Raw genomic sequence first — 21,989 nt, 5'->3', positions numbered from 1 at the left:
GTTCAATTACATAGGCATTTCATAAAACCAGTAGAAAGGGAGAGAAAGCCCACCAGTCCACGTAGGTGTAAAAAACCTGGCAAAACATATTTTCTCACATTTTTTATTTTACATGTTTTATTTCATATAAACTTTTGTAGTCAAAAATAGCATACTTATTTGCTAAATTTTAAGAGCTTGCTCTTTGCACGGGGGCAGGATTCAAACCTGTGTTGCGCTGCGTTGTCTGGCTTCAAAGGGAAACGTGTTGCCCATGAGCTATCCTCCTGGCTCCTGGGCTCTCCTCCTGGCCCCTGGGCTATCCTCCCAGTTTTGCACCGTTTCTCACTCTTGTGCATTCTGAACATTTTGTAGACAGAGTGGGGGCGGGGACAGGATGACAGGCCTTTTCCACTCCTTCTGTAAAACCCCCTGGCTTTGCCTCAGCATGACATTCACATGAAAGCTGCCTGCTTTTTACACCTGGCAAAAGCAGGCGGGTTCCATTGCAGCCACTGTAAAGTCTGTCGGTCATGAGTAATTGACAGGCGGCATTTAAACTTTTTACAAAACAGAGTGTAAAAAAGATGTTAACGTAATTGCACCCGTTTTAACACCTTGGAGTTCATTTTGCACTCAGGTGGAAATTGCCCAGAAGGGGACCTGTGACATTTGGACTGAAGCACAAACAGGCCCCCTCTGGGAATGTTTCTCATTTACACTGTGAAGTGCAAAGGTGAGGTGTAAAATCATTGCAACATCATCGTTACATCTCCCTTTTGCACTTTGCAATGCAAATTGAGTAAATGCTGCCTGCCATTTATGCAGGCAGGCAGTGTTTACAATGGATTCCTATGGACGCCGCCTGCTTTTTGGATACCATAGGAATCTATTGGTTTCACGCAAATGGAGGCGAAGGGGAAAACAGAGGTAAAAACGTGGCTCCTGGTAGACGACCTTCCCTGACTTTGCCTTTAAAAAAAACACAAGAATGCCCCAGAGCTAAACTAAAGTTGTTAAGGCAGGTGTAGCACCTTTACTCCTGCTTTTAGCACCTTTCTTTACACTCTGTAGACTTGGAAAATGAGCCCCTTTTCTTTAGACTACGACCGTCTTACCAAAGTGGACAATTGCATGGAGTGGACCCAAGTGCCGACAGTGCTTTTGGCGAAGACCCCCTCCTCCCCCGCCCTCCCACCCGCAATTACCACTTTTAGCAAATTCTCTGCCAAAGAAAAGAAGAAACAAATGCAAAAGTAGCTAGCAAAGACAACCCATCCAGCCAACAATGCCACTAAAACACACCACCCATGTATTGCTGTGGAAACTCAACACGCACCGACCAGCTGTCAGTAACACAGAAACACACCACCCAGGTATTGCTGTGGAAACTCAAGACAACCCGACCAGCTGTCAGTAACACAGAAACACACCACCCAGGTATTGCCAGTGTCAACTCAGCACAACCCATCCAGCCATCAGTAGCAACAAAACACACCACTCAAGCATTGCCTGAGTCAACTAATCACAACCCGGCCAGCCGACAGTAGCAATAAAACACAAAACCCAAGTACTGCCTGTGGAAGCTCAACACAACCCGACCAGCTGTCAGTAGCACAGAAACAAACCACTTAAGTATTGTGATTGTCAACTCAGCACAACCCATCCAGCCATCAGTAGTAACGAAACACGTAACGCAAGCATTGCCAGTGTCAACTCAGCACAACCCATCCAACCAACAGCGGCACCAAAACACACCATCCAAAAATTGCCTATGGAAACTCAGCACATCCCCTCCAGCCAACAGCGGCACCAAGACCCACCACCCCAGTATTGTCTGTGAAAGCTCAACACAACCAGACCAGCTGTCAGTAGCACATAAACACACCACCCAAGTATTGCCTGTGGAAACTCAACACAACCCATCCATTCACAGCAGCACCAAAACACACCACCCAAGTATTTCTTGGTTACGTCAAGAATGGATATTGAGAGAACACACCAATTGTAACACGGATAATGTGATCTGTACGATCAAGTGTCCATGTCCTTGTATCTACATTGGGAAGAGCAAAAGGACGTGCACAACTCGGGTGATAGAACACAAGAGTTGCCTGAAAAATAAGATCGAAAAAGCCCCATCGAGTGAAACCTTTTGGAGAAATGGGCCATTCCTTTATGGAATTTGATTGACGCACCTTAAGAAAAGTAAGAGGGAAATCCCAGGATGACATAAATAAAAAAACTCATTAATTTGGAACAAAAACTCATATTACATCTTGCTCATGGCACCAATATTTGGGATAACTGAGCATTTTGTGAGCCAATAAGTAAAAAATACTGGGTATTGTTACACCCGTGATTATGTTGTCAGTGGATAAACTGTTAACATGTGATGCTATACACACTTGTTTACTGTGATACTGGAAGTGTTCAACTATCCTATGGGCCAGTTTGATATGTACAAGAAGATGGGGACCAATGGATAAAAGAAAGACGAAACGTGCTTGCAGTTTTGCAAAATGTGCACGTGTTGTTATGCGGTTGAACATTGAGTGCATCGTTGGGGATCACATGTGATTCTGTGTGATATGGCAGCAATACGGGATGCTATCCTTTTATTGTCACCAAATTGAATATGCCAACGTAAAAGTTGCCCACATGTTATGTGATACAAATGTGTGCACTGTGAGACTTTGATATTTAAATCCTCACATTTAACATTATGTCCTCATGTGTGGAATGGAACACATGGTGTTACAGGTTGGAACATGGTGTCTTTCACCTGGGATCACACACTCAATGTGGTAGTGCTATATCCTTGGTGTCTTGTGGGACTTATTCTTGTCCATAACTCTGATGTTATGGTCCACAGCATGTTAGCCAAGTATTACAAATGGCTGACCATAGGATTTCCTGTTCTCAGTTACGGGATCAGTGTATTACTCTGTATCTGGCAAAAGGGTTGGGGACAGGCGTTCCGGATTCTGGACAATGCTGTGGGCGTTGTTTAATTGCGCCCGGGGTCAGTGTGTGACGCGGCGTGTTATTACATTACACGATGATGTCGTTGGCATCATATGATGACGTCACCAATGCTACATCGCCGTTTTCAACATAACAACGGTTGATTCCGGCCTCACAAAGGTTACGTGATGGCCGTGAGCACAAAGACTCCTTAGTTGAAGTAAGTAGTTTGCAGTTTTTGCTTATAAAACCTTGAGTGCTACTATTCCTGTGTAGACATAGAAGTGTGTAGATTGAGTGTTTGACCCAGTACCTTTCAATTGAATTTCAGGACAAAATAAGCTGTCTTTGGGAAAATAGTCCCCTTTTCCTGAAAAGAAGAGAAAAGAAAAATGAAAAAATAAACTATTTTTTCTGTTGAGGTACAGGTGTGCTCAAAGAACCAGCGTACACTATAAGTAAGTTTACTTTGCATATCTAGAGAGGCTCTTGGATATGCTCCTATTGTGAATAAGGCACTGATGATGCCCTTTGGTTTATCTATAAGCTATTGATGCAGATTTGCAATAACAGATATCCCTTTACGCCATCCCAACAGCAATTGAGTATTGTGAAAGGTAAGGAGTGTGAAACATCTAGATTTGGGTAAACTAGTATATCACTAAGGAAGGTGTTTTCCTTGCAGGTCTTCATCTTAGTGGCAGTAGCCAATGGCAAGAGCGAGACCAAGCAGCAATGGGAGGTGCTTTTTTGGTCTAATGATAGAACCAGCAGAACTTTTCGGGTATACTATTAGCAGCATACTTGATTATTCTTGTGGTGTGAAGGATTTATTTATTGGCATTTTTGGGGGATTGAGGCTAGGTTAAAGAAAAGACAATTTAAGAACATAGATTTACATATGTTTTTATTTGTGTACCCATCTCTACAGGGATTCTGTGGAATAACACAGGCGAGCAACCAGAAGGAATTTTCCTTTGCCACCTACAAGCAACACATTTTCGCCCCTGAGGAATGTCCTGCTAATACCAGCCATTCAGGAAAGAAACTATATAAGTGGGGTTAATATGGACATAGTGGAAAATTAGGTTTAGTTAAACCATCACTGTGTTGGGTCAAGTCATTGATACTTGATTTTCTATTTGCACTGTGTTTGTAGATTTAGGTATTGAATTATAATGATTTGTGTATATTTTTAATGTTTTTGATATGAACCAGTGGGCGGTTAGACTTGTGCTTTGATGTTCTAATAAAATGGACATGTGTTTTTATAAGAAACATATTTTTTGACCAAAGTATTATCACCTTGTATTTGTTTAGAGGTTGATAGCAAGAATCCTTGTTTGTGAGTAGGGGTACGCATGGTTTTTCCTAATAGATAGTGACCTTTCTTTTGTTTGATCGCATATATTGAATCCCCATTTAGTAGGAAGGTTCAACACCACATAGTGGAAAAGCCCTTGTGTTAATACTAGAAACCCAACATAACTCATCCAGCCAACAGCAGCACCAAAACACACCACCCAAGTAATGCCTGTGGAAACCCAATACAACCCATCCAGCCAACAGCAGCACCAAAAGACATCACCCAAATAGTGCCTGTGGAAACCCAATACAACCCATCTAGCCAACAGCAGCACCAAAACACACCACCTATGTAGTGCCTTTCGAAACTCAATACAACCCATCCAGCCAACAGCAGCACCAAAACACACCACCCAAGTAGTGCCTGTGGAACCTCAATACAACCCATCCAGCCAACAGCAGCACCAAAACACACCACCCAAGTAGTGCCTCTGGAACCTCAATACAACCCATCCAGCCAACAGCAGCACCAAAACACACCACCCAAGTAAAGCCTGTGGATCCTCAATACACCCCATCCAGCCAACAACAGCACCAAAACACACCACCCAGGTAGTGCCTGTGGAACCTCAATACAACCCATCCAGCCAACAGCAGCACCAAAACACACCACCTATGTAGTGCCTGTGGAAACTCAATACAACCCATCCAGCCAACAGCAGCACCAAAACACACCACCCAAGTAGTGCCTGTGGAACCTCAATACACACCATCCAGCCAACAGCAGCACTGAAACACACCACCCAGGTAGTGCCTGTGGAACCTCAATGCAACCCATCCAGCCAACAGCAGCACCAAAACACACCACCTATGTAGTGCCTGTGGAAACTCAATACAACCCATCCAGCCAACAGCAGCACCAAAACACACCACCCAAGTAGTGCCTGTGGAACCTCAATACACACCATCCAGCCAACAGCAGCACTGAAACACACCACCCAGGTAGTGCCTGTGGAACCTCAATGCAACCCATCCAGCCAACAGCAGCACCAAAACACACCACCTATGTAGTGCCTGTGGAACCTCAATACACCCCATCCAGCCAACAGCAGCACTGAAACACATCACCTATGTAGTGCCTTTCGAAACTCAATACAACCCATCCAGCCAACAGCAGCACCAAAACACACCACCCAAGTAGTGCCTGTGGAACCTCAATACAACCCATCCAGCCAACAGCAGCACCAAAACACACCACCCAAGTAGTGCCTCTGGAACCTCAATACAACCCATCCAGCCAACAGCAGCACCAAAACACACCACCCAAGTAAAGCCTGTGGATCCTCAATACACCCCATCCAGCCAACAACAGCACCAAAACACACCACCCAGGTAGTGCCTGTGGAACCTCAATACAACCCATCCAGCCAACAGCAGCACCAAAACACACCACCTATGTAGTGCCTGTGGAAACTCAATACAACCCATCCAGCCAACAGCAGCACCAAAACACACCACCCAAGTAGTGCCTGTGGAACCTCAATACACACCATCCAGCCAACAGCAGCACTGAAACACACCACCCAGGTAGTGCCTGTGGAACCTCAATGCAACCCATCCAGCCAACGGCAGCACCAAAACACACCACCTATGTAGTGCCTGTGGAACCTCAATACACCCCATCCAGCCAACAGCAGCACTGAAACACATCACCTATGTAGTGCCTGTGGAAACTCAAAATGACCCATCCAGCCAACGGCGGCCCCAAAAGACACCACCCAAGTATTGCCTGTGGAAACTCAACATAACCCATCCAGCCAACAACAGCACCAAAACACACCACCTATGTAGTGCCTGTGGAACCTCAATACACCCCATCCAGCCAACAGCAGCACTGAAACACATCACCTATGTAGTGCCTGTGGAAACTCAAAATGACCCATCCAGCCAACGGCGGCCCCAAAAGACACCACCCAAGTATTGCCTGTGGAAACTCAACATAACCCATCCAGCCAACAGCAACACCTAAACACACCACCCAAGTACTGCCTGTGGAAGCTCAATACAACCCATCCAGACAACAACGGCACCAAAACACACTACCCAGTGTCAACTCAGCACAACCACTCCAGCCAACAGCGGCACCAAAACACACCACTCAAGTAGTGCCAGTGAAAACTAACCCAACCCATCCAGCTAACAGCGGCACCGAAACGCACCATCTAAGCATTGTCTGTGGAAACTCAACACAACCCATCCAGCTAACAGTAGCACAGAAACACACCACCTGAGCATTGCCTTTGCCAATTCAGCACAACCCAGCCAGCCGACAGTAGAAATAAACACACTACCCAAGTATTGCCTTTGTAAACTCAACACAACCCATCCACCCAAAAGCTGCACCAAAACACACCACCCAAGTATTGCCTGTGGAAACTGAACACAACCCATCCACCCAACAGCTGCACCAAAACACACACCCCAAGTATTGTCTGTGGAAACTCAACACAAGGCGTCCAATTAGCATTGACACCGAAACACAATGGGTACTCTCAACGCAAAACCGTCCAACCACCAATGCCACTAACACGCAATGCTCCGGTACCCCCAGAAGTTACTTTGGTGGGAAGTGAACATCACTTTCAGAGAATGGCACCCCAAAGCTCAGGTGGTAAGTGCTAATACACTTTTCATATAAGTTGGAAGATAAAACAACGTAACACTCTGCTGTAGCTTGAGAACCTAAAGTACTAGTGCCCCCTGGCATATAAGAAGGGAGTTTCATTTGCTTGTCATTCGACATCAGAGCTTCCATACAGGGGGTTACTTTGAACAGAGTGATGTGCAAAATGAAGCTTGAAAGCAGGGTGCAACGCTTTTCCGACTGCATTTTGCGCTACAGCGAATGTTCTAATTTCCATCCCCTCCCAATGAATCGGAGGGGCAGGAAGCAGAGTTTGCATCTCCGCTGTGCTTTCCTCCTCCTTCTTGAAAGAGCAACACATTTTACTCCTGCACGAGATCTTCTTGCAGGTATAAAATAAATGGATTCCAATGGATTGCACCTCATATTACCACCACCTGTTAATGAGCAGATTCCATAGGAGTCCATTAGTTAACACTGCTAGGAAGCATACTTTACAGGCATGTGTTTACATTGTTTACACACCAGGGAGTAAAACTGAACTGTAAAGGCAATTTCGCTTGGTTTTTACACTTCAGTTTTACACCGAGCTTTGTGAATGCTGAACATTGCATGGAGGCAACCCAACAGCACAGCAGTGCTAAGGTTGGTGGTCTGTGGTATGCAATGGCCAGATGACCCCAGAGTGCTTTACTGAGAGTGATAAGAGGCCTCCCCACTGCACTCAACACAGAGTGGAAGGACTCCTGTCAATCATACAGGCCCTCATTACGACCCTGGCGGATTTTTTCCGCCATCGGCGGACTTTTCCGCCATGGCGCAAAGTCCCTTTACGCCATGGCGGATGGCGGACTTACCGCCCCATTCCGAGGTCGGCGGGGCGGTAAGTCCCCATTGACCCATTTACCCTTCCCCATTCCCATTTCGGCCCCATAGGGCTCAATGGGAGTGGGGAAGGTGTTAATTACGCCACCGTACACTACGGTGGCGTAATTAACACCGAGGTCCCATAGCGCCATGGATTTTTACGCCCGCAAAAAGCGGGCGGAAAAATGACCATGGCGCTATGGGAACTCGTAGTTGGCGGTAAGGGGTCGGCGCAGATAACGCTGGCGCAAACCCCTTAGCGCCAGGGTCGTAATGAGGGCCACAGTGTTTTACTAAAAATTCAATTAGCGAAATAATAACCTGAAATATGAATTTATATGAACACGTGCTCAGAAGGCGGACAAAGCCGCGCGTAATACTACAGGATATAAAAAACAAGTAAAAACGATTATTTAATCAGGGATTAAATTGATGAATGAATAGAGGGTCTTGATAATGGGTGTTTCAATTGAAAGCATTCATTGAGCTGGAAAAGCAGGTTTATTATAAAATCACAGTACATGGCAAGTCTTTTGAGGAGATGAAGGTTGAAATATATGACCTGTGGTGTCTAGATGGGAAGACTGGTTCCCAAGACCGAGAGAAGACCAGGGCTGCACCTCTGGAGCAGGGGACAAGGAGATGTTCAGAAGTTCCTACTTTTCAGAATGGTTGCAGTATTCCAAGTGGTTTGAAGTGTACTAGTTAAATGAATGCATCAGTGATGAAAACAAAAATAAAGCTGCCTGGGGTGATGGGTCAAGATGTCCCTGATGGAAAACGGTGGCGGCCACTTAATGCGAAAGAGACGATGGACCCGGGAGCGAGCTTGAGTGGCAGCAGCTTTGCCCATGGCCATGCCAGGCAAGCGGGGAGTCTGCATTCATGCTGTGGCAGTAAGGGAAATGCTTGTGGTTGTGAATTTTATTAAAAGGCCGACCATGGGAGTTTTTTGGACAGCTTTGCAGATACACAATAATCGTCGAATGAATGAAATAAGTTCTCCTTGATCGGGCCCTGCTGTTATGGGATCGGGGTTGAAAGCCTGTGATGGAAATGTTCGAGGAAGAAAAGACCGAAGATTATTTTTCCGAAAGAACCTTCAGTCTGAACATTTACGACTTGGCCCCCGCTGTGTGCCGCTGACTTGCTGTGTCCCTTTCGACACCTGTTCCCTTTGACTTCCGTGATCGGGACCCGGCGCAGCAGGGTCCTTTCCTTTTTTTAGTATTTTTTTTTTAACTTTTTTTACGACCGGCTGTGGGGGACACCCCCGCACTCCCACTTACAAAATAGTGAGCAAGGGTGCGGGGGACACCCCGCAGCAGAATGAGGGATTTGGTCGAACCTTTTGGGCTGTTCGGAATTTTTGAACAACCGAAATTCGGCCAAATCTCCCATTCAGTCTTTTTTTTCTCAGGCTTTTGGGTGATTCCCTGCTATGCTTCTTTCTTTTCATGAGGAATGGGAGCTTCGGAACATAAATTGACATAAAGTTACCTGTATGAAGTTAAGGCCGGATGAGGGATTCAATGTCCGGCTGTTGCCAGTGATCCGGGCGCCATCTTGCCTTCTGTGGATCTTCCTGGCATAAGTAGCCTCCTCTCTTACTGATCTGGGCTTGTGCAGTATTCGTTCTAGGCCCACTTGATATTGAAATTGATATGTTATTTCTATCGCGCTCAGAGTCATTTTGCATTTTTAGTTTTCGTAGAATTTCATTGGTCGTGTCAGTTTCCATCCCCTTTCAGGCAGCATATCTTTTCATTTGGAAGGCAACAGCCATGAACTAAAAGGACCAATCAGATGACAGAGGTCCAAACCACAAGAGTTATTGCACTAGTAATAATGCCCCAACTGCCTGGTACTGCATATGGACGTTATTGTGCAAGTTGGCATCCGTCTGCCAGACAGATGCTGCGTCAGTCCACATGTCCCAAACAGGAAGCAGTGGCGGCAGTTATCTTGACCCAATTGGGAAGTTATTACATCAGTAAATATCAGCCAATCAGACAACTGTTCTTCCAGTAATTGGGTCCTGTAGGACAGTTATCGCACCAGTGGAGGTGCCCAGATCACATGGTGTGATAGAGTATGCCAACCTCCCCAGGCTTCTCCAACCCAGAGGGGAGGAAATAAAAATTGCGACCCTCTACCCCCACCCGGGGTTACGGGCAGGAGCCTAGCAGAGGCGTTCTGTTTAAGTGATTAACTCCCCGGTCCCACGGTCCCCCATGCTGGTTTATAATCAGCACCCTATTGTAATGAAAAGCACCCCGCTCCCGTGCTGGAACGCCGTGCACCAGCACAAGAGCGGGGCGCATTTCCTTTCATCTTCACTGACTACACCAGCTCAGTGGAGCCCTTGAAGGCTCCAACCAGCTGGCGTGGCATGGGGGCAAATGTGGCGCCCTGGGCGACTGCCCCAGTAACCCAGGCCTAAAGCCGGCCTTGTGAGGAAAGAGCGAGAGAAGACTAGACAATTTGCACAAACGACAAGCGGGCCGCCTGGACTTCTGCAGATTCCGAGTGATGGGGAGGAAGCGATTGGCTCATCCGGGTCAAGCGGGCGGAGGGCCACAGAGAGTGGTTAACCTCTGTCACAGGTAGACCACAGGTCTAGACCACCCTAAATACGGGGTCCTGGATTAAGCAAGTGAGGGAATCATTCTGGACATTTGGGGGTCACACGAGGCGTGATCAATATGGGGGCCGAGCCACCATTAGGATGTAAAATGGGAGAAGTTTGAGACGACTTGAAAAAACATCATGAGCCCAGGTGGGCATTGCGAATAAGTAATTATATAAAAACCTTACAGGAAAAAAATATCCAACTGTCCCAATGTTTCTAGTTAAGCACGGGATTTGTACAGAGATAGCCGTGTGGTGACAAGTTCATTTCTGCCTCTGTGATCGCCCTGATAGAACCTTCTGCCCCTTCCTTTTTACTCCCTCTGGGTAAAGCCCCCTGACTTGCCCTGTCAAGGGGTTTCCAGCGAGAGCTAGTACCCATCCTTAAAGGCCACCGCCTCTGCCGCAGAGGGTCCCAAAACTGAAACAATCCAGGAATGAGTGGCCATCGTTCTTTCAACACTTTGGGTTGGCGGAGAAAAATGGAATTGTGCCCAAATGGCAAAGCCAAAGGCTTCCTTCTTGACGGTTTGCCTTCCTGAACAACTGGCTTTGGTTGGTTTGAGAGAGAAAACCATTTGAGTGGTTTTGGTGTTCTTGTACCTTTTATTTGAGGCATACATCTGAAAGCCACATATTATGACAGTAATCTTGCGCCAACAGAAAGCTTTGCAGAAATTGAAATGCCAATTTGAAAACTTATTGTGCCAGTAAACCCTTCCCATCATGAAGTTATTGTGCCAGTACATCCTGGTCTCATCTAGCAGTTACTCTGCCAGTAATCCTGGTCCTATCTGGCAGTTATTCTGCCAGTAATCCTGCACCCATCTGGCAGTTATTCTGCCAGTAATCCTGGTCTCATCTAGCAGTTATTCTGCCAGTAATCCTGGACCCATCTGGCAGTTATTTTGCCAGTTCTTCTGGTCTCATCTAGCAGTTATTCTGGCAAAACCCCTGGACGCATCTGGAGGTTATTCTACCAGTAATCCTGATCTCATCTAGCAGTTGTTCTACCAGTAATCCTGGTTCTATCCGACTGTTATTGTGCTAGTAATCCTGGTCTCATCTAGCAGTTATTCTGGCAGTAATCCTGGTCCCATCATGTAGTTATTGTGCCAGTAATCCTAGTTCCATCGAAGCGTTATTGTGCTAGTAATCCTAGTTCCATCTAGCAGGTATTCTGCCAGTAATCCTGGTCCGATTTAACAGTTATTCTGCCAGTAATCCGGGTCTTATCTAGCAGTTATTCTGACAGTAATCATGGACCCATCTGGCAGTTATTGTGATAGTAATCCTAGTCCCATCTGGAAGTTATTCTGCCAGTAGTACTGGTCTCATCTAGCAGTTATTCTACCAGTAATCCTGGTTCCATCACACCATTATTCTGCAGGTAACCCTGGTCTCATCTAGCAGTTATACTGCAACTAATCCTGGTGGTCACATCTGGCAGTTATTCTGCCAGTAATCGTGGACCCATCTGGCAGTTATTGTGATAGTAATCCTAGTTCCATCTGGAGGTTATTCTGCCAGTAGTCCTGGTCTCATCTAGCAGTTATTCTACCAGTAATCCTGGCTCCATCACACCATTATTCTGTAGGTAACCCTGGTCTCATCTAGCAGTTATACTGCCACTAATCCTGGTCTCACCTGGCGGTTATTCTGCCAGTAATCCAGGTCTCATATAGCAGTTATTTTGCCAGTAATCCTGGTTTTATCTAGCAGTTATTATGCTAGTAATCCCGGTCCCATTTGACAGTTAATCTGCCAGTAATCCGGGTCTCACCTAGCAGTTATTCTGCCAGTAATCCTGAACCCATCTGGCAGTTATTGTGCTAGTAATCCTAGTCACATCTGGAAGTTACTCTGCCAGTAATCCTGGTCTCACCTAGCAGTTATTCTACCAGTAATCCTGGTTCCATCAGAACATTATTCTGCCAGTAATCCTGGTCACAACTGGCAGTTATTCTGCCAGTAATCCTGGTCTCATCTAGCAGTTATTCTGCCAGTAATCCTGGACCTATCTGGCAGTTATTGTGCCATTTTTTCTGGTCTCGTCTAGCAGTTATACTGACAAAACCCCTGGAACCATCTGGAAGTTATTCTACCAGTAACCCTGGTCTCATCTAGCAGTTGTTCTACCAGTAATGCTGGTTCTATCAGACTGTTATTGTGCTAGTAATCCTGGTCTCATCTAGTAGTTATTCTGCCAGTAATCCTGGTCCCATTGTGTAGTTATTGTGCCAGTAATCCTGGATACATCAGACCGTTATTGTGCTAGTAATCCTAGTCTCATCTAGCAGTTATTCTACAAGTAATCCTGGTCCCATTTGACAGTTCTTCTGCCAGTAATCCGGGTGTTATCTAGCAGTTATTCTGCCAGTAATCATGGACCCATCTGGCAGTTATTGTGATTGTGATCCTAGTCCCATCTGGAAGTTAATCTGCCAGTAGTCCTGGTCTCATATAGCAGTTATTCTACCAGTAATCCTGGCTCCATCACACCATTATTCTGCAGGTAACCCTGGTCTCATCTAGCAGTTGTACTGCCACTAATCCTGGTCACAAATGGCAGTTATTCTGCCAGTAATCCGGGTCTCATCTAGCAGTTATTCTGCCAGTAATCCTGGTCTCATCTAGCAGTTATTCTGACAGTAATCCTGGTCGCAACTGGCAGTTATTCTGCTAGTAATCCTGGTCTCATCTAGCAGTTATACTGCCAGTAATCCTGGTCTCATCTAGCAGTTATTCTGACATTTTTCCTGGTCTCATCTAGCAGTTAGTCAGCCATTCATCCTGGTCCCATCTGGCAGTTATTATGCCAGTAATACGGGTCTCACCTAGCGGTTATTCTGCCAGTAATCCTAGTCCTATCTGGCATTTATTTTCCCAATAATCCTGGTCTCACCTAGCAGTTATTCTACCAGTAATCCTGGTCCCATCTGGCAGTTTTTGTGCCAATAATCCTAGTCCCATCCGACAGTTACTCTGCCAGTAATCCGGGTCAGTTATTCTGCCAGTAATCCTGAACCCATATTGCATTTATTGTACTAGTAATCCTAGTCCCATCAGACCATTATTCTTGGTCTCATCTAGCATTTATACTGCGACTAATGCTGGTCACATCGGGCAGTTATTCTGCCAGTAATCCGGGTCTCATCTAGCAGTTATTCTGCCTGTAATCCTGGTCTCATCTAGCAGTTATTCTGCCAGTAATCCTGGTCGCACTGGCAGTTATTCTGCTAGTAATCCTGGTCTCATCTAGCAGTTATTCTGCCAGAGACCCTCGTCGCAACTGGCAGTTATTCTGCTAGTAATCCTGGTCTCATCTAGCAGTTAGTCTGCCATTAATCCTGGTCTCATCTAGCAGTTATTCTGCCAGTAATCCTGGTCGCACTGGCAGTTATTCTGCTAGTAATCCTGGTCTCATCTAGCACTTATTTTTCCAGTAATCCTGGTCTCATCTAGCAGTTATTCTGCCAGTAATCCTGGTCCCACCCGACAGTTATGGTGCAATAATCCTTGTCCTATCCGACAGTTAATCTGCAAGTAATCCTGGTCTCATGTAGCAGTTATTCTGCCAGTAATCCTGACCCATCTAGCGGTTATTCTGCAAGTAATCCTGGACCCATCTGGCAGTTATTGTGCCAGTAATCCTGGTCTCATCTAGCAGTTATCCTGCCAGTAATCCTGGACCCACCTGGCAGTTATTGTGCCAGTAACCCTGGTCTCATATAGCAGTTATTCTGCCAGTAATCCTGGACCCATTTGGCAGTTATTGTGCCAGTAAACCTGGTGTGATCTAGCAGTTATTCTGCCAGTAATCCTGGACCCATCTGGCAGTGATTGTGCCAGTAATCCTGGTCTCATCTAGCAGTTATTCTGCCAGTAATCCTAGACGGATCTGGCAGTTATTGTGCCAGTAATCCTGGTCCCATCTGACAGTTACTGTGCAAGTAATCCTGGTCCCATCAGGCAGCATTTGTGAATTTAATCACTGTCTATCAGAGAGTCATTTTGTCAATAATCCTGGTCACATTTGACAATTTATGTGCCAGTTATCACTCCCCACCAGGGAGTTAATGCACAAGTAACCCTGGCTCCATCAGGCAGTTATTGTGCTAGCAGTCATGCCTCACCAGCCGGTTATCCTGTCATGCCAGTAATCCTGGTTCCATCAGGCAGTTAATGTGCCAGCAGTCATGCTTCAGCAGGCATTTATTGTGCCAGTGGTCATGCCCCGTGAGGTGGTTATTGTTGCAGTGTTCATGCCCCACCAGGTGGTTATTGCACCTGTGGTCATGCCTCAAGAGGTGGTTATTGTGCCAGTGGTCATGCCCAGCAAGGCACTTATTGTGCCAGTAATCCTGGCTCCATCAGGCAGTTAATGTGCCAGTGGCCATGTCTCACCAGCGGTTATTGTGCCAGCAGTCATGCCGCACCTGGCATTTACTGTGCCAGTGGACATGGCCTGCAGGCGGTTATTGTGCCAGGGGTCATGCCCCACCAGGTGGTTATTGCACCAGTGGTCAGGCCCCCCAGGTGGTTATTGCGCCAGTGGTCATGCCCCATTAGGTGGTTATTGTGCCAGTGGTCATGCCCACCAAGGTAGTTATTGTCCCAGTAATCCTGCCTCCATCCGGCAGTTCATGTGCCAGCAGCCATGTCTCACCAGCGGTTATTGTGCCAGCAGTCATGCCCCGCCAGGTAGTTACTATGCCAGTGGTCATTCCCCGCCAGGTGGTTATTGCACCAGTGGTCATGCCTCGCCAGGTGGTTATTGCGCCAGTGGTCATGCCCAGCAAGGCAGTTATTGTGCCAGTAATCCTGCCTCAATCCGGCAGTTAATGTGCCAGCGGTCATGGCCGCCAGCCGATTATGGCACAAGTAACCCTGGTTCCAGCAGGCATTTGCTGTGCCCGTGATCATGCCCCACCAGGAGGTTATTGTGCCACTAATCGTGCCCAACCAGCCAATTATTGCACACGTCATCATGACCAATCAAACATGGTGCCTGCCAGTTACCATGCCTCATCAGTTGCGTGCCCGTTGTCACATCTTTTAATGATTTGTTGTGCCAGTTATTGTGCCCCATCAAATGGTTCTTTTGGCAGCAGTCACGCCCTGCTTGGCAGCGCTGGTCCCAGCTATCATGTCCCCAATGAAATGGCAAGGTGTTGCTGTTACGCCCACGTCGTCTGCTCGAGGGTCAGCATACTCTTGTTAGTTGCTTTTATTTTTCAAATAAATAGCCCATTATCCTCTGCATTCCACCTGTAGGCGCATGAATGCACTGGTCCGCTGGGGTGCCCCTCTCCGCTCCCCCACTTCACACACACGTGGGCCACTGAGCCTGGGCGCGGAGCCCGTCTGCCCCCGGGCAGATGCTGCCACCCACCAAGAGGTCACAGTGCCACGCACAGCGCCGCCCCTGATCCCCTTCCTCGCCCCCCCCCCCCCACTTGTCGCACGAGCTCTTCCCTTGAACCGCTGGCTCCAGCTGGCAGCAGCTGTTGCTAGGCGATGCCACGCCGGAGCCCCTGGCCACCCCCGCGCAGCGCCAGACTGCCACACTGTCAGGGCTGATTGGAGGAGCCCGGGCAATATTATTACAGGGGTCACCGGGCCTCGGGAATCGCTTTAGACTCGGTGTTAGAGGGACACAAGCTGAAGCAGTGGGGGGGAATGGGGGAGGGGGCAGCACTGAAGTAAATGAGGCTGCACACAGCGCATCGCTGCCGCTGGGAAGTGCGCCAACCATGGGCAGCCATGCCAGGCAGGTGGGCATTTCACGGGTGCAGCTGCTGCTGACGAGTCTTGTGAGTCTCAAGAGCAAGCTGGGTCTCCAGCCAGACACCACTTAGGCAAAGCCTACGAGTAGTAGTCCACCCTGCCCCATGGCACCCCCTGTCCTGACCACCATGATGAGATTTGGCCCCGATGACCCCCTCATACTGCAGGACCTGACTGCCCCAGTCCCTCTTCCCATGATTGCCGTTGACCCCTTGCGCCCCTGCCCTGACCATCCATGGTGCCCGGTGCCCCTGACCAGATCGTCCACAGCGCCCACCGTGCTCTGGTCATCCCTGATGCCCCTGCCCAGAGCATCCAAGGTGCCCGTGCCCCGACCATCCCTGATGCCCCTGTCCTGATCACCCCTAGCGCCCCTGCCGAGACCATCCACGGTGCCCCTGCCCAGATCATCCCCAGTGCCCCTGCCATGACCATCCATGGTGCCCGGTGCCCCTGACCAGATCGTCCCCAGCGCCCGCCGTGCTCTGGTCATCCCTGATGCCCCTGTCCAGACCATCCCCGGTGCCCCTGCCCACTTCATCCATGGTCAGCGATGGATTGACCCATCAGCCACTCAGCCCGTGGCCAGGCCGAAATCATTTGTAGTCCCTAGTGGCCGGTTTCGGCACACTCCTAGGCCGGTTTGAAAAAAAAAATATTCAAATATTGAAAGTACTCGGTCACTTGACAAAATCCTTGTGCCTAAAGCTTCTGTACAGTGTAGAAATATTTGACCATAGCACATTAAGTGGCCATTGACTTCATTGTGCAACAATGAATGCTTTGTTGTAATGTGTCTATCTTTCCCATCTCCCTGGCATGCTGTTCAGGATGTTTGTTTGCATGCATGAGGTAACAAGTGCTCATAGTATGGGATGTCCTGTGAGTGCGCTGCTTTCCCTATTTTGCCAACCTCTGAAGCCTGAAAGTAGATGCACCCAGGCTTGACATGCAGCCAACTTTGCACCAGATCTGCAGATGAACTTAACAGGTTAAATCTCAGTTACCAGTTTAATGGTATCCACTACAGAATAATTGCTCATTTTACTATAGCCGATATAATAGCTCAGTGGGTTGAGCTCTCGCTGCTGTGATGTGTGTGATCTGCAGGTTCGAATCCCAGCAAGGCCATCTCAGCCTTTCATCCTTCTTAGGTCGATAAATGAGTACCAGCACAGGCTGGGTGATATTGTATGCATATTTGCTCTATAAAAAAGTGCTTAAGCGTAAGTGCTATATAATAACATGTCATTATCATTTGGCCTTGGACGTCTGCTTGCATTCACAGTAATTTGACAATATGGGTCTATACACACTGATATCAATGATACATATGGTGATCCATTCTTTTATGAAATGTATATCGCATTAGTGAAATCATAACCATATTTTTAGTAGTGTACTTAGGAACAATGCTATATGATGCCACTTCCTGTTTTGTCAAGGGGTGAAAGGTCGTGTTTCATCGCTTCACGGGATGCCACTTTCGGGTGGGGTCAAATGACATCACTTCCGGTGATGTTATCAGAGGCGAGGGGGGGGGACACGTTTTCTTGGGTGTCCGGGCTTATTTCTTGTCCCAGTTCTGACCCTGTCCACGGTGCCCATGCCCGACCATCCCTGATGCCCCTGCCCTGATCACCACTAGCGTCCATCCTCTGACCGTCCATAGTGCCCCTGCCCGACCACCCTAGTGCCCCTGCCCTGGCCATTCCTGATGCTGTTGCCCTGACCAGCCATAGTGCCCCTGCCCTAGCCCCCATGGTGGCCGTGCCCTGACCATCCCTAACGCCCCTTACCTGGCCATCCCCGGTGCCCGTTCTCTGACCAACAATGGTGCCCCTGCCCTGACCATCCCTGGAGCTCCTGCCCTGGCAACCCCTGTTGCCCGTGCCCTGCCCATCCCTGGTGCTCCTGCCCTAACCAGCCATGGTGCACATGCCCTGAACCCCTGTGACACTGAACCCCAAAAGTCCCGGGTGTGCGTTCTTGTACCATGGGCATAGCCATACCTTACTGTCCCTGCTACCCGCTGGCCTGGGCACCCCATGTGGCGCGGACCTGGTTGCCCGCAGTGTCTGCTGGTCTGTTCGCTGCCACTCCTCAACACCCACGTGTGCACCCATCCCATTACCGCGGACACCCTGCCCTGGCGTCCTGGCACGCCCTGCTCTGAATGCCCCTGGCCTTCGCGCATCATTGCCCATGTAGAATGCACGTGGCCCTTCTGGTCCCTGGTGCACTCGGCCTTGGTAGCACCTGGTACGGCCTGTCCTACAGGGTCGCCGGGGGACCCTTCTATGATGCCCCCTAAACGAGGCTATCCTGGTGCCCCTGGTAACCTCGCTATCCTGATGCCACTGGGGCCCTGGTACCCTCATCCTGCCGCAGCCCTTTGGGCTAATGCCCTCCTGTATCCTTCAACGATTGGCCTATGTGCCCTGAACGGCTTGGGGCCCTCTGCCCTGAAAGCGCACGACACCCACGCGGGTCCCCAATGGTTCCGCCTTCCCTGGGGCCGTTCCCTGCCCCTATCACCCCGATACCTCCGGTGGAGGAGCGCGCAGGGGTGTCCCCGGGACCGGCCTCGCCTCCCCTTCCTGAGAGATCTCTCGGCAGGAGATGGTCCTCCTAGCTGCCCCTTCCTCTGGTACTCTCCTCGTCCACCCCTGTGCACCCCCTGACCTGTACGCCCACGTGTGCCCCTGGGCAGCCCCCTCCTCTATGGCTAAAGGACCACCTAGGTCCTCCGCAGCCACTCTTTCAGGTGCTCCCCCCAGCCCCTCTTCCCTACACGCGCCTCCGCCAGGCCCCTCCCTCGCTCCTCCCCACCGGGTTTATTACCGTCTCCCCCTTCCGAGGAGTCCACAGGCTGCGACGCTGCGCTCTCTCACGAGCCTGCCCCCCGCTCCTCCGCGTGTGAAAAGGGGCTCCCCTCTCCTGCACCCCCGGGCACAGAGTGAACCCCGGCGCGCTGCACCCGGGCATGTGGAGAGGTGCTCTCCTGAGCTGCGCCGCTGGATGAAAAGAGGAGCCCCAGTGCCCTGCACCCCTGGGTCCGGAGAGGGGCCCCTGCAGGCCTGGATGCAAAGGGAAGCACAGGGCCCTGCACCCCTGAATCTAAAGTGGTGCTCCTGTACCCTGCAGCACCCCTGAATGCAAACGGGAGCACCGCTGCATATAAGGTCTCCCGTGCCCCGCACCCCTCGAAATGAAGAGCCGCACCTATGCTCTGCACTCCAAGATAAAAAGAGGTGCGAGTTTGCCTTGAATCCCCTGATAAGAAGAGGGGCTGGTGTGCCTCATACCCCCGGGTTTCAAGAGGTGCCCCTGTGCCATGCCTCACTGCACATGGAGAGGTGCTGTCGTCCCCGCACCCCGGTTATGAAGAGGTATTAACGTGCCTTACATCCGCTTTTATAAAGCGGTGTCCTTGTGCCCTACGCCCCTCGATATGAAGAGGTGGTCCCGTTCCCTGCAGCCCTGGAAATGAGGAGGTGCTCCCGTGCCCTGCGCCCCTGGGTGTGAGGAGGAGCTCCCGTGCCCTGCACTCACCAGGCTAAGGGGTGAGGCGGGGCGAGGGGGCTCTAGCAATCGGGATCGCGGGACACGAATATTGCCTGTTGTTCGAGTGCCTCCGACGCTGCAAACTCCTGCATCCTCCGTTGTCCTGCATCCTCCGGTGTCCCTCATCCTCCGGTGTCCTGCATCCTCCGGTATCCCGCATCCTCCGGTGTCCCTCATCCTCCAGTGCCCTGCATCCTCCTGTGCCCTGCACCCTCCGGTGTCCCGCATCCTCCTGTGTCCTGCATCCTCCTGTGTCCTGCATCCTCCGGTGTCCCGCATCCTCCTGTGTCCCGCATCCTTCGGTGTCCCGCATCCTCCGGTGCCCTGCATCCTCCTGTGTCCCGCATCCTCCGGTGCCCTGCATCCTCGCACATCTTCCGGTGTCCTGCATCCTCCTGTGTCCCGCATCCTCCAGTGTCCGGGATCCTCCGGTGTCCCGCATCCTCCTGTGTCCTGCATCCTCCTGTGTCCCGCATCCTCCAGTGTCCGGCATCCTCCGGTGTCCCGCATCCTCCTGTGTCCTGCATCCTCCAGTGCCCTGCATCCTCCTGTGCCCTGCACCCTCCGGTGTCCTGCATCCTCCTGTGTCCCGCATCCTCCGGTGCCCTGCATCCTCGCGCATCCTCCTGTGTCCCGCATCCTCCGGTGCCCTGCATCCTCGCGCATCCTCCGGTGTCCTGCATCCTCCTGTGTCCCGCATCCTCCAGTGCCCTGCATCCTCCTGTGCCCTGCACCCTCCGATGTCCCGCATCCTCCGGTGCCCCGCATCCTCCTGTGTCCCGCATCCTCCGGTGCCCTGCATCCTCGCGCATCCTCCGGTGTCCTGCATCCTCGGTGTCCTGCATCCCTGAGAACCAATCGGCGTCTTCCCCGCACTCCCGCCCTCCCCCTGCACTCCTTCCATGTGATGAAATGCTCCGCTGTCCTGTATCCCCGCTGCATGTCCTGGAGTGCTGCTCTCTCCCGCGCTCGCAAAGCTGAAGAGGCGCCCTGTGCCCTGGGGGTGCACGTCCCGGGGGTGCCGACGCATGGATCCGCCTCCGCTTCTTTAATATTCCAGGGAAAAGGCGAGGAACTTTCCTCTGGTTGCATTCTGGATTTTGGAAGCATTTCCTCCCCGGATGTGAGCTGGGAGCACCCGCAGTTTGGCAGCTGTCCTGTGGTACCACCTGCCGGCCACCGAGCTGCCCGCTGCCTCCTCTCCCAGGCCCGGGAGGGGCCCCCTTGCACCCGTTTCACCAGATCCCAGAATTGCCAGCAGAAGTCTCCCCGAGGAGGGATGAAAGAGGAGAGAGATGCGACCAAGGCTGGGCGATGTGACCCACAGGAGTGATGCGATCCACCGACGCAGATGTGATCAACAGGGGGTGATGTGATCAACAGAGGCAGCTTTGGTGGGTGATGTCACCGACGCAGATGTGATCAACGTGGGTGATGTGATCAACAGAGGCAGATGTGATCCACAGGAGTGATGTGATCAACCGAGGCAGATGTGATCAACCGAGGCAGATGTGATCAAAAGGGGGCTGGTGTGATCAACAGAGGCAGATTTGATCAACAAGGGGTGATGTGATCAGCAAACACAGATGTGATCAACAGGGGTGATGTGGTCAACAGAGGCAGATATGATAAACATGATATGATTATCAAAGGCAGATGTGATCAACAGTGGGCGTTGTGATCGACAGAGGCAGTCAACAGTGGGCAATTTGATCAACCGAGGTAGATGTGATCAACGTGATGTAATCATCAAAGGCAGAAGTGATCAACAGTGGGCGATGTGATCGACAGGGGCAGGTGTGATCCGCCCGTTTCCTCTTCCCAGGATATTTGTACAAATCTTTATTTTCGACACCTTTGCCCTTTTGTGGGTCTGGCTGGAGCGATGTGGCAGATTTTTGGGGCTTTTCCCCCCTGACGCCCCGGAGGGCGCCCCCTGGAGATCAGCATGCTGCTGGCGCCCCCAGCCCAGGCCCTGCCCCGGGAGATGTTGCTGCTGGCTCTGGTGATGTGCCTTCATGAAGCCTTCGGGGCGCCGGCGCCCTCCGCCGAGGACCTGCACCTGGGCGTTGTGAGTACTCGCTTTCACTGGCAGAAGCCCGGCTTCGAGGCGCGCGCAGAGCGAACCCTTTGAATAGCCACCTGGCACAAACTGCAGCGCCCCGTTCTAGCTCCCAGAAGTCGTTCTGATAGGCCACTTTCTTGGCCCACACGTGCCCACACTGGCCGGTATTGGCAC

At 50.3% G+C, this 21,989-nt stretch overlaps 1 protein-coding gene across 1 annotated transcript in view; it reads left to right on the top strand.

Annotated features, from left to right (window-relative positions):
• Positions 1-19,047: 19,047 nt before the first annotated feature.
• The window catches only part of MMP17 (matrix metallopeptidase 17), a 407,143-nt gene continuing 404,201 nt past the window's right edge, over positions 19,048-21,989 (top strand). Inside the window, exon 1 of the mRNA XM_069620073.1 lies at positions 19,048-21,821. Coding sequence (XP_069476174.1) covers positions 21,699-21,821 — 123 coding nt within the window. The 5' untranslated portion in view covers positions 19,048-21,698. The remainder of the gene's footprint in view (positions 21,822-21,989) is intronic.

The sequence above is a fragment of the Ambystoma mexicanum genome, chromosome 10, assembly GCF_040938575.1.
Source record: "Ambystoma mexicanum isolate Mex_15411 chromosome 10, UKY_AmexF1_1, whole genome shotgun sequence".
NCBI lineage: Eukaryota > Metazoa > Chordata > Amphibia > Caudata > Ambystomatidae > Ambystoma > Ambystoma mexicanum.
This window is presented reverse-complemented; position numbering and strand designations above follow the sequence as displayed.